The sequence below is a fragment of the Bidens hawaiensis genome, unplaced genomic scaffold, assembly GCF_021521415.1.
Source record: "Bidens hawaiensis isolate Kalapana, Puna unplaced genomic scaffold, B.hawaiensis_p1.1 tig00046620_1, whole genome shotgun sequence".
Classification (NCBI taxonomy): domain Eukaryota; kingdom Viridiplantae; phylum Streptophyta; class Magnoliopsida; order Asterales; family Asteraceae; genus Bidens; species Bidens hawaiensis.
In genome coordinates this window covers 112,568-126,214 of record NW_027505988.1, presented here as the reverse complement: position 1 = coordinate 126,214, position 13,647 = coordinate 112,568, and the positions used below count along the sequence as shown (strand labels likewise).

The following is a 13,647-nucleotide window of genomic DNA, read 5'->3' as shown; positions in this document are numbered from 1 at the left end:
CAAAATACATAAAAATAATTAAACATAAAAATCAATTAATAAATAATAAACAAGTCAAGCTTTAAGAAACAACTCACGAGTTGAGCTCGAGTTTGAGGTCTCACAAGTCAAAACGAGCCCAAGTTCGGCTCATTTACACCCCTAGACCCTAGTAGCCCAATGACATGTTATATATATAATGTCATTTTTCCCTTTCCTTGCCTTGTAAGATTAAGATAAGGGCGCAAGTACTCGCTTCAATCTATTTCTTTATCTCCCCGTGAATCGTATGTTTGTAACAATATGGACAGAATTTTCGTAACTCCAATCGATTAGGCTTATTGTGCCGGTTCTTTTGAGTAAGAATTTTTTCAAACACTTAAAAGGATAGAAGTCTTGAGAAATATAAGAAATTTGTCTTTCAAGAATAATGATATTAAATTTCCAAATAAAAAAGATATGCGACGTACGTTATTTGATACTCGTTTTTTATGTTTATACAAGTATCCAAAACTCGAGTAACACCAATTCACGTAACATTTTCGAAAAGTGATGCTATCATAATACCCCACCAAGGCTTAAAACAAAACGATCTCCTAAAAAAGGACCTGTATTGTAGTATATCAACATCTAAGAAAATACATTAAACATTAGCAATTACAAGATGTTATAACGGGCCGACCCGTGACTCGACACCGGCCAAATTTAAAAACCCGATCAAGTAAGAGATTTGCCGGCCCATTCGCGTTCTCTTTTCTTTTGCTTTGCTTGCATCTTGTTGAATTTTTCTTTTCCTTTCTCCAAAAGAGGGTCAATAACCACATAGTCATTCGGATCATTCCTACGTGTCATATTATCCTGCACATAATTTAAAGTTAAATAAATATATCCTATAATTTTCAACAGAGTAATGTGCGGTTTTCGTCCTTGTGGTTTGTTCAAATTTGTTGTTTCAATTCAAAAGTTTAAAGTTTGCTATTTCAGCCCAAAAGTTTAAAATTTAATATTTTCATCCTTAGGGTTTCAGTTTCGTTGCACTTTTCATCCGTGTGGTTTGTTCAAATTTGCTATTTCAATCCAAAATTGGTTCACGAGATGGAAGTAAACTGCTATGAAAATGGAACCTCTAGGGACAGAATTAACAAATTTAAATTTTATACTTTTTGACTGAAATAACAAATTTGAACAAACCATTAGGACGAAAACTGCACTTTACTCTTTTCAATAGCTAGAAAAGATTGAATTTAATAAGAACTTACCTTATCAGGTGCAAACTTCAATTTGCTTTTAGTCCAGTCAGCAAAATCGTCTTCTTTTTTACCCTCCGAGTCATTATTATTACCCGATGGAGGCCGAGAAAACATGGCTTTGACCCTTTCTAGTTTAGCTAACACCTATCATAAAAAACATGAGCACAAGTTAATCAGAATAGTGTCACATGTACATTTCACCAAAATAATATATTTAATTTAAATTTAATAAATTTGTATAATAATGTATATACATCTTCCTCGTGTCCTTGACGTCTGCGTTTCTTTTGCTTCATTAGTTGTCTTTCTCTTTCATGTGGATTCAAAAGCTGCAAGTCTGCATCTGCATTCGCCATACGCTCGGCTCTCACTTCTGATCCGATACCTTTTTTCTTCAAAGCCAACTTATCCACTTTTGGCCTGTCATCCGGGCTTTCAGCTTTTGATCTTTCAAAAAAAAACAAAAGAAAACTGTAAGATAAAATGCACACGCACAAAGGGCAAGATGATGGTTTTGATTAGGCATGTAAACGAGCGTTCGTTGAACTGTTTGTGAACCGTTCGGCGGGAAGCTCGTTTATTTTATAAACAAACGAACAAACATAAACATAAATTAATGTTCATTTAATTGAACAAAAGAACAAGGACACATATTTCGTTCGCTCATTTATGTTCGTGAACGCTTGCTTATGTTCATTCATTTATGTTAGTTTATGTTTGTTCATATATGTTTGCTTATGTTAGTTCATTCATATATGTTTGCTTATCTTTCTTTGTTCAATTATGTTAAGATTTTAAATTAACGAACATAAACAAATACGAACATTATAATTTTTTAAAAAAACGGACATGAACATGATTATTTGGATCAAGTATTCGTGTTAGTTTAAAGTTAAGTGAACGAACACGCACATGCCCTTGTTCATTCGGTTCGTTTACAAGCCTAGTTTTGATAACGGGTCAAAATGGAATCGGGTTGAAACATGTTGGACTGGGTTAAGTGTCCATGTTTTAATATGATTTATAAGTAATCAATGCGTTAAATACGATTGCAATATTAATCTAGAATATTTGATAAACGATATAGAAGGTTGTATGCACTAAAAGTAGAATTTGGACACTTTCCAAATGTTTCGACTTGTTCCAGTTTTATGGGTGTGCAAAAAAAACAAAAAATGAATTGTAACACGCCAACCCATAACAGGCTGCCGTGTCACTATTACAGATATCATAAAGCCGGAACATAATTTCAAATAGGTGAAACTTGAAACACACCAAAGCATAAGAGTTTTCTCATAATAGATAGACAGAGAACAGAAACCTAACATATAAAAAAATCCATACGAAATCAAACCCAAATAACTCGGAAACAAATAAAGACATTGGGAACGGTTCATGACTTCCATTTCCCAAGTAGCCTCAAGCTCAGAGTGATTCTTCCAAAAAAAACTTAATGAAAGGAATTAATCTTCTTGTGGGGGTTCTATTGATTCTGGTTTCAAGTTCCCCAATTTCGTGACTGATTATTGTACTTGTTGTCAGAACGGTGTCTACGTCTCGAGGTACCAAGGAATAGTCGTTATTAGCATGTGATATAGACTAATCACGACACTTTCCCCTAGCCGTTTGCGATTATCATCAAATGCCTTCTGATGATGCTTTTTATCATTATCGAAGTTCTTGACTGCCCGAACTATCTTATTATTGTCATCGGAACGAAGATTTATGATAAACTTCCTAACTCAGTCACATACAGGTCAGCTGAAACTATTAGCTCATCATTTTCCTTATATGATAGAAGAATACTTGCTCAGATATTCACTGCGATCGGCATCAGTAAAATACTACTGATATAACAATGTGCCAAACTCATTCCGGGGAAGTGTGGCTACATAGTTATCTCCTCCATGAACAATTTTTCAACGTCTTCCACCACCTATGAGCATCATCCTCCAGTTTGTAAGTCTAACTTTGAACACATCCTCAACACCCAACACTTCAAACAATTTCTCGATGAGTGATCCATGTTTCCGCTTCAACTGGAGTAATAGCGGTACTAAACGAGTAATTCTTTTGCTTGTGGAAATGTTCAAGCCAAACATTAATACCAACAATAGGTGGTCCGGTGTTGTTCCTACCAGAGTTGTTTCCATCAAAAATTATTCCAACCATGAGTTATTCCCACCATAGTTGTTCCCACTAGAATTGTTTCATAGAGTTATTATGTTGCAATTGCTGAATGAAAGTCTGAGCAGCCTAAGTCATCAAGTTGGGAATCAATCCCGTGATAGCCGAGTTGAAAGCATTAGCAACAGAGTCTGAAGCGTCAAGCATCATCCTCATTACAGCGTTGGGTTCCCAACTTGATGACTCAGACTAGTCAGACTTTCATTCAGCAAATGCAAAATAATAACTCTCGGAGAACAATTCTGGTGGGAACTTTGATGAAAACTATTCTAGGGGAACAACTCTTGAAGAAACAATTCTGGTGGAAACATTGCCGGATCACCTCTTGTTGGTATTCCATGTTTGGCTTGAACGTTTCCAAAAGCAAAAGCCGAAATCATTTAATACCCTTGTTACTCCAGATAAAGCAAAGCAAAGCAGAAAATTGGATTGCTCATCGAGAAATTGTTTAAAGTGATAGGTGTGAGGATGTGTTCAAAGTTTGTCTTGCTACATATAAAATGAAGGATGATGCTCATATATGGTGGAAGACTTTGAAAATTGCTAATGGAGAAGATAATTATGCAACCACACTTTCATCGAATGAGTTTCACACATTGTTTTATCAGAAGTATTATACTAGAAGTATTATATTGATGCCGATCACAGTGAATACTCTGGAGAAGTATTTTTCTATCGTATAGGGAAATGACGAGTCTATTATGGAATTTAAGAACCGTGTGTGTCGTTCGGTTAGTTTTTTAGGCTCGATGTAGGCAAGAGCAGCAGACCAAGAATTTCAAATGGCTATATGTGACCGGGATAAGAAGTTTATTCTAAATCTTCGTTTCAATGACATTAATGAGATAGTTATTGCGGTCAAGAACTTAGATAACGATAAAAAAGCATCGTCAAAAGGCGTGTGACGGCCAAGGGAAAGTTCTAATCTTCAGTTTCTTTCACATGCTAATACTAATAAGTCCTCGGTATACACCGAGAGTTCGAAACAAGAATTATAAGAACCGGTCACGAAGTGAGGGAAACTGAAACCAGAGTCCACAGAACTAGCGCAAGAAGATTAGTTCCCTTTGTCAAAGAACAAAAGTTCTTTGGAAGAACCAATCTTAGCGTGAGGCTACTTTGGACATGGAAGACACGAGCCACTCCCAATATCGTATTTGTTTCCGTCTTAGTACTCCATATCGCAGTTATTTGGGTTTGATTTCGTATAGTTATTCTTTTTAATTTGTTATTGTTAGGTTTCCGTTCTTTGTCTATCTGAAATATCATAAAACTCTTATGTTTGGGTGCTTTTATAGTTTCGCATAATTGAAGTCAATCAGTTATGTCCAGAATCAATTATGTCAGGATTTTGTTTATTTTCAGTACTTAATTCATTGAGAATTTGGATTTTTCTTTCAGTTTGATTCAAAACGTTTGGTTTGTCCTAGAATTATGTTTATTTTTATTTAAATAGCGTGTGTTTGGCTTATAATATATGTAATAGTGACACGTCAACCTGTTTCGGGTCGGGGAGTTATTGTATCAGAGCCAAAATCCTGATCCGTTCGGGATGGTGGGGCAAACCTCATTGAGGATGATGAGTCCGTAAGACGAATTCAATCAAATAAACATTTTAACTGGTATAATCGGTGACTTCATAAACCGAATAAATCGCTTGAATTCGGTTCAGTTAGACACATTTCCTAAATTGGATCGGTTCGGTTTCGATTAGGGGGAAAAAGATCAAGACCGAACGTCATCCGAACTGTTGAACACCCCTAGCCCGTTTAGATACTTTTATTTCTTTATTTGACCCGTTTAAGTTAAAAGATAGCCCAAATCGACTCTCATAAGTAAATAAGTTGAATAGCTAAATTTACCTTGGTGGAGACTTTTCATGGCTTTTCAAGATGGAACTCTCTGAAATGTAACATGAATATAAATTTAGAAATCAGAAAGCAAAAACGGTAAAATCAAATTATTGTTTACAAAAAGATCAAACAAACGTAGTCTGTTAAGATCATTAATTGGAAAAGGTGAGTTAAATTACCTTTTTGCTTTTTTGACTTGGTTGGCATGTCTCCAAGCTCCTTTTTCTTCTTAAGTATCTGTAGACGCATCCGTGTATCAAAGGTTGTCTCGTCATCATCGTTGTCATCTGCCGAGTCAGCATCTGAATCTTTAACTAACTCTTCTTTCTTTGAGTTTAAAGCTTCTCTAACACTCATCTGTAAATCTCTTCTTGCTTTATCTTTTTCTGGATTCTGCACCCATAAAACATGTATTAATAAAAACTTGGTCTTTCATACAGAACCACAAACCACATAAATGTAATTAATATCAACCTAGATTTACTATGTTTCCTTTGCTTTGAGTCAACTGAATAAAATTTTCCTACAGTCAGAATCAATGTTTCAGGTGTATGATAACTTCTCACATATTATTAATACTGCAACACTTCAGTTTAGCTAGGATAATGGGTTCAGCCCGTATGAATCTTTGGCCCAGTTATGCAACGTAGGGATCAAGTTATTAGCCCGGATCCGGCTATTACATATAGACATCTCACATGATATTATAAACTATGGTGTTTCTTGGTTACAAGTTCCCCAAAACAAATTAGTATCAAAAATCAAAACCGTTAAATTCTTTAGGAGAAATGATAGAAGACAATAAAGTTAAAAAAAAAGTTTAACAACCATAATTTTGGTTTCTAAAAGATACAGATTGAAAATCACTTATACAAGAAGAAACTAAATGAAGTTGTGCTCTAATCAAAACAAGAAAAGATGAATAAGAAAGATTGGGAATTGTAGGGTCGATAAGCACTTGATGTGGTTCGGTTGTCTTTGCATGAAGGACGTTTGCAACATCGTCAATGAAAAGACCATGTATGAAGTACGCACACTCCATTACTATCACTACAGAACTTAGCAGTTCATCAGAAGCTACAATGCTTCCCTTTGATGATGAACTGAATAAATTTTTGTAAATCATAACGGGCCAATTTTGGTTCGGTTCAACTGGATAAGTTTTTGTACGGTGCAGAATGGGCATGAAGAATTGAGTTGACCAGTTCTTTCAATTCAATTCGATAACCTTTTTATGCATTAAAATGTACTTGTACTTACTGATTTATCTCTTGCGTTTTCTTCTTTCAAAAGACGAGGATCACTCAACACATCATGACTACTTTTTATCTTAATATTCACAGCTGCCAATTCTTTCTCCTCTTCTTGTGCTTCTTCTCCAAATGACAGCAAGTTCAGTTTTCTACAAAAAATAAACGATATCACAAAATTAAGAACCTTTATAAGTATGAACAGCAGTATTTAATATCAAAATTTTGAACCACTTTATAGGCAGGATAAAAGTATTTACTTTGTAGCCTTCTTTTTTGTATCTTTGTTGGCAGTTTCTGTAGTAGATGATGGCAAAGATTTAGCAGGTACTGATCTTGGAAACACATCATCAAACGGGTTCCATAACATCTGAAATATAAACAATATAATATAATGCTAATGACATGGAAAAGGATAAATTAAATATAAATAGAAATTATACCTCGATTGAAAGGATTTTTGGAGGTGACTCAATGGGACGGTCATCTTTATCGGTTTCAATTTCACCCATATTTAACAAGTTATATACTGAGTCTCCAGTAACCTATAGAGGATATAAAATTAATCAATATCTAAAGAGAGAAAAGGAAATTGATTATGTGTCAGTGAAGGTGTAGTTACTTTGCCAAATATTGTGTGCTTTTTGTCAAGCCAATCACAACGATCCAAGGTCATAAAGAATTGACTTCCGTTTGTGTTTGGTGCATTAGAATTTGCACATGCAACTAAACCCCTATGGTTGAATCTTAGACGGGAATGAAACTCATCGGGAAATGTCCCTCCATATATACTTTCACCACCTGAGAATTCATAAAAAAATATTATTTGCAAATAACAAATAATAATTAACAATACTCATGTAACTTTTGATATAACTCATGTGTTAAAAAAATATTATACAGTGCTGATGTTTTTCCTTTTCACAATGGAAAGAAATTCTTATGATTTGAGAAAGCCTTTCTGTATTCTCATCAAAATACCCCACAATTAAAACAAGTACCTATTGTCTTCCACAGATTAATAATACATATTGCAGTCACAACTCACAATTGCCACTGCTAAAAGTGTATATCAAAATAGAATGCTGCCTTCAATTCTACTAGTTTAAAGCTCTTTTAAATGCTAACTCAATATATAATGTTATCCCTCAATACACGAAGGCGTGTTGCATATTTCAGAGCATTTTGACTGCTGTTCAGAATTCAGTTTCATTATTGCTCAAGTGCCAGTGATGCTTCCGAAAAGGCAACTTCTGCCCATTCAAACAGGCTCATTTGGGTTTATGCTAGCGGGTCAAACTAGGCGTGTTTGAAAAATAGAAGCAGTATGATTAAAAAGTAACTCATAGCAATCTCATCTGTTTACAACTTCCTATTTGTTTGTTTAAAAGAAATTATCCTAGGACAGTGGTATTTCCATATCAGTACACACTGCTGGAACTCTCCACACACAAATATTGGAAGAGAAAAAAGAACAAAAATCAGCCATTAAATTATTAAAACAAACAGGAATCATGAAATCAGTTACACGGGTTTATGCATAATCAAACGTTCAATTGTCGAAAGCAAACAGGATCTGAAGAATAGTTGGAGACCACACTCCATGTTTGCTTTCGACCATTGAGCATGTGACTATGCATAAACTCATGTAATTGTTCTCATGACATCTGCTTTTATGCTAATTTTTGTTCCTTTTTTGCGGTTAATAAAATCGATTGACCATTGACTTTGGTTGCAGTTTAGGCTAATAACCAAACCGTGCACATTGTAACCTATCTCAAGTAAATAACCACATCATATCATAACAAAGTTGATTACTAGTATCTATCTTACTTACCTACAACAATATGAAAGCACAACATATATCTGAACAACAGTATGTATGCTTCTAGAAATAACTAATTAGGGCAGAATTTAGAAAGCCCGAACCAAAACTAACCGAAATATTTGTTTTATCCTCAGTTAAACTAGGCGTAGTCACGGCATTGCCACCACATCAACGTCAAGTAATCTAACAAAGGTCCTTACTAATATCAATCTTAATTAGCTACAACAATAATAATAATAATAATAATAATAATAATATACATCTATACTATATATAATGCACCAAACAAGGGCAAATTAAGACACTTGATTTTAAGAGTTTTACAAGTGTTAATACATAAAGTACATGTGTAATTAGGGGTATACTTGTCTTTTAAACACAAATCACCCAACTTACAAGTTTGCCCCCTCATCTTTAACCATATTATTTTTTTTAGTTTCAATTTTAAACCAACTTCTCACCCACGATTTTTAAACGACAATAAGTTTTTCATACGTTAATATTTTTGTAAAAATATTGCACCATAAAAACGAGTATTTTATTCTCTTTAATTTGAGTATAATATTGTTATAAATTTTTCCATTAAAAAAGTTAATATGTTACATAGGGATGTTTAATGCCGGTTTTGATTGTTTTTAAGTTATAAGCTTGTGAGTCCAACCGTTAGTACCCATCTTTTGTCATTCAAAACCAAAACTAAACAAAATTGAAACCAAACTGTTATTAACAATCCGGTTCTGGTTTGGTTTAAAAGTTTAAGCTTTGATAATAAAATTTGTTTAAAATGATTATTAATTTAACCGTACCATCAATTCCAACTAAGTCAAAATATGACTGAAAGTAAAAAAACGTGAAATCAAACCGATGACCGGTTCAAGGTTTTAAACCCATGAACACTCATAATTGTTACGTGATTAATAGGGTTCGCATTTAAACACCCGCGGCATCGCGCGGGCACTTGTCTAGTCTCAATGAATACGTAATCAATTAGGGCAAAAATAGTAAAACTAACCTGTACCAGTACCAGTGGGATCACCACCTTGAACCATGAACGACTTAATAATCCGATGGAATATGGTTCCATCATAATAACCATCAACACACAACTGAACGAAGTTTCGTACGGCTTTTGGCGCCTCTTTTGGCCATAACTCGATGTCAAGCGGGCCGTAATTGGTGTGGAGGATAACCTTGCCCTTGGTGGGAGGCTCAGATACGTATATTGAAGACATTCAGTCTCTGTAATTAGATGCCAAGAAGAAGAAGAAGAAGAAGAAGAAGAAGATTGTTGAGGTTTGCAGGTTGCAGACCAAGTGTTTGTGTAAATGTCTCTGAGAGAAAACCAGACCCCTTAGAGTATTATGCGAAGGGAATTGGTAAATCATGGGGTAGAGTTTTGAACGGTCGTGAGTGTAAATTATAGGATGGTGGGAGAAATGTAGTGATTTTTTGTAAATTTGGGGAAATATTCGGGAAACATTGTTTGCCCCTATTTATTTTTTAATATTTGTTGAATTGGTTGTGAGTAGAGGAGAGAGAAAAATGTAATAATAAAGGTATAAAAAGTATTATTTAATTAAATAGGAAAAAGAAATGTAGTATTTTGTATTGTAATTATAGGGATAGAGATGGGGGATGGACTGTGAATGCTCTTATAGGTTTAGGTTACTCAAGACGAGTATTTGACCGTATTTTCGGGTGGTAAAGACTATATGGGTCGGTTTGGGTTGGTTATAGGCTTATGCTGTTTTTTGAAAATGTTTGGTTTCGGTTTTATTGTTTTAAGCATTATATTTTGGGGTTAAAGAGTGAGGTCAAAATAATGAATTTGGGTTTTAAACCTTTTTGTTAATTAATAATGACTAATTAATTAGTATAAATCTTAGTTAAAAGTATTTGGATTACAAATATGTGAGTTTTCCGATCAAAAATGTTTTTTCAACGACCTGCAACTAACGTTGTTAGAATTCTGTTAGTCACGTACCATTGGGAACAAATATGATAAAAGATGGAATCGTTATCAGTCAATTCGTTAGTTACAACGTCAACGACCAATAGATGATAGTTGAGATTAATAAAACTAATACACCTTTTTTTCTTAAATAATATGTAAATAGTTATTCACGTAAAAAGGAATTATATTGTCATACAACAACGTATACACACAATGGTACGCTATTTCTCATGATAACATGATTTGTTGAACAATTTCTTTTTCGGAGTTTTGATAACTTGATGCTATTCAAGTATTTAGTCTTTAAAATTTATCCTTCAAAGTTAAAGACTGCTAAAAGTGTTAATGTGAGATGATAATAATTGATTGTTTTACTTCGTCAATGACTGACAGAATAATGAACATTGAAAATACCTTGCTAAAAGACTTAACAAGCCATATTTGATACTAGATTATGATAACTATTTAGTTTATGTAGTTTGATATTTGGTTGTATCTTGCTCCAAGGGTATGTTTAGAAATTTAAAATTGGTATCGCTTTGTAAGGCCTCGTTACCGGTACCCTACTTTGAACGTTGGATTTACTCATTGACATAGTTCTAAATATCATAGTTAATAAAACATTCGCGGAATATTAAAAACATTCAAACCATTACGTTACATGACCATTAATCCTTGTCTTAATGAGCATTCAAATTATTTAAACATAAAATATTGTCTTTTTAAGATAACATAACATTTCTTGAGATGCCAGCTTCTTCAAGATCATGCCATGTGTTTCCCCTCATGTGAGCTGCCTCAGTCTACTCACCTGTGTGCATACTAAAAGTCAGTTACGTTGTGTGAGTTCTAGTTAATCATACAACATATAATCTGTTCTCATACTTGCACACGTGCCCGAAGGTGTGTACACTGTTCATACTTTACTTTATATACATAACTATCCATACTATTTAAAGAGTCTTCCGTCCTATAACCTCACGGATATTATAAGGGTCTGGTCCACAACATCACAGATATTATTAGGGTTTGGTCCCTATCATCACATGTATTATAAGGGTCTGGTCCCTATCATCACAGATATTATAAGGGTCTGGTACCTACCATCACAGATATTATGAAGGTCTGGTCCCTATCCTCACATATATTATTATGGTCTGGTCCCTTTGTATCATACTACTGTAACATACATGTCTTTTACATACTTGCCTTAATAAAACGTGCAATATCCGAAGATCGTTCACGTACTATCGACATAACATACATAACATACATACATACATTATTCATACATCATACATATATCAATCATATCTTTAACTACCACCTGGTGGTACATGCAATATCCGAAGATCGTTCACGCACCGTCAAGCAATCATTATACATAAATCATACAAGACATACACTTACCACTTAAGGTAAGTGTATTAACTATCACACCAAGTATGCACACAGCCCCGAAAACATAACAAGGAAATGGGGCTAGAAACTGACCTGAACTCGGTTACGTTCACCGTTAATAGTTATTCCCTTTTTGAGCTGTGCACGACTAACTTTATAACAAATACACGTATCAATTTAACTATCACTACCCTTATCGCGTTTCTAGTCTATTTATATCCCGAAACGAACGGGGATCCGGGGGCAGCGCCCCTGGCAGCGGGGTCTAGGGGCGACAGCCCCTAGCAGGGTCCAAGGGGCAGAGCCCCTGGCTGGGGTCGAGCTGGCAGGTCAGCTTGAAAAAATTTTATTTCCATTAACTGTCTTAACATATTTTCCATTAGAATTTTAATTTATTATTTTATTTGCTAACTCAAAAGTTCGAGGGCTTCTTTGTAATTAACTCAATCTTTTCTAAGTCCAAGGACTGTTCTTGTCATTTACCTAACTTCTAGTTCGTTACTTATTCTTAACGAACTTTGTTATCATAACGAATTGGTTCTCATAGCGAATTGAACCCTTTAACGAACTGGTTATTTAAACGAATTGGACCTTATAACGAACTGGTCATTTGACGAATCAGTTCAGGTAGCGAATCAGTCCATGTAACGAATTGGACCTTCCAATTCGTTATCTCCTTTAACGAATGACTATAACGAATCAAGGGCGATTCGTTATCTTTTCCTTTAACGAATTGAACACGAACTGAAGCTAGTTCGCTATGCTTTCTTTAACGAATTACTTGGCAAATCACCCCTAGTTCGTTAACTTCTCGTTAACGAATTAGGGTTAGGTCAGAGAATGTCAGAACATTCTCTGACATTCCTCTAATCTCGTACCCCTTTCTGGCGCCGCCGCCGGAAAAACGAGTTTTGACTCGTTTTTCACCGTTTTTTCGCCTCGATCGATTCATATCTGAGCTAGGGTAACCCCTAAGCTCATCTAAGGTTCGGTTTATACCGGATTCCACCCGGATCTCATGACTTAAAACGGTTTAAAGGTGTCGGCTCGTCGTTTCGTGACCATATATAACGGGTTTAAGCTCATACAACATCATACTATCATTACCTTGGGTCGGGATCGGTTCTTCTTCTATGCTTCATCTAGAGAGAGAATTAGAGAGAGAGAGCTTAAGTGTGTGTTTTGGTGGTGTATGGAATATGTGTGAAATGAATGATTAATGGGTATTTATGACTTATATAATTATGGATCATGGGCTTAAGCCCATGGTCCTTTCCTCTTTCTTTCATAACCCAAGTCTGTAACCCACATCCATTTAACCCAACACTAGCCTGACTCATAATAACTCGTATTTTCATTTATTAACTGAAACTAGAAAACGGGATGTTACACGCTTTGCATACGTAGCTTGTTGAGGTTTGTAGGTTGCAGACCAAGTGTTTGATTAAATGTATGTTCGAGAAGATACCTTCAGATGAATCTGATTCTAAAGATGAGTGTTTGACCTTGTTGTATGTTGGTTGGTCTGGATCAGTTTTGAACTTAAAACCAAACCAAAGATTTAGGTTTTGGTTTTCGACTTTTAGCTATTTCGTGATCGGTTTTGTCATTTGGGCTTAAAATTTAGGTCGGTTTTAGACTAACTGGCCCAAAATTTAAAGTTTTGATTTTAGACTTTTAGGTTTTTAATTTTTTATTTTGTCATTTGAACTTTGACTTTTTTGGCCGAAAATCTTTTCGGCTTTAAACAATTAATTTGAAGCTTAACTTTTTTTGTTAATTAAAACCTATTACTTATAATATATTTGGGCTGAAGCATTTGGGTCACACTTTCATGCATGCGTTACACACACACACCAGATTGGTTATTTAGAACCAAGGGATCTCTACTAGTCAAATGCGATATGAGGTCCTGTACAAGTTAGGAAGCCCTATACAAGTCATA

At 34.9% G+C, this 13,647-nt stretch overlaps 1 protein-coding gene across 2 annotated transcripts; it reads right to left on the bottom strand.

Moving 5' to 3' along the window:
- Positions 1 to 530: 530 nt before the first annotated feature.
- LOC143616282 (peptidyl-prolyl cis-trans isomerase CYP57-like) lies at positions 531 to 9,637 on the bottom strand. Of its 2 annotated transcripts, none has more exons than XM_077089156.1 (10): positions 9,360 to 9,637; positions 7,142 to 7,320; positions 6,963 to 7,064; positions 6,780 to 6,889; positions 6,526 to 6,671; positions 5,449 to 5,655; positions 5,279 to 5,318; positions 1,484 to 1,676; positions 1,239 to 1,373; positions 531 to 837 (listed from the first exon to the last, which is right to left on the bottom strand). In XM_077089156.1, the coding sequence occupies exons 1-10, from the start codon at positions 9,577 to 9,579 to the stop codon at positions 697 to 699; spliced, it is 1,473 nt and encodes a 490-aa protein (XP_076945271.1). In that variant the 5' UTR covers positions 9,580 to 9,637; the 3' UTR covers positions 531 to 696. The 2 variants fall into 2 exon arrangements, with proteins under 2 accessions (XP_076945271.1, XP_076945270.1); XM_077089155.1 differs by having other exon boundaries at positions 532 to 837; positions 5,449 to 5,662; positions 6,530 to 6,671.
- Between the last annotated feature and the right edge of the window lie 4,010 nt (positions 9,638 to 13,647).

Coding starts and splice junctions, on each gene's coding strand:
- LOC143616282 (XM_077089155.1), bottom strand. CDS start 9,579: ATGTCTTCAATATACGTATCTGAGCCTCCCACCAAGGGCAAGGTTATC. Junction 5,663..6,529: donor AAAACGCAAGAGATAAATCA/GTAAGTACAAGT, acceptor TTATGGGTGCAG/AATCCAGAAAAAGATAAAGC. Junction 838..1,238: donor TGAAGTTTGCACCTGATAAG/GTAAGTTCTTAT, acceptor AATTATGTGCAG/GATAATATGACACGTAGGAA.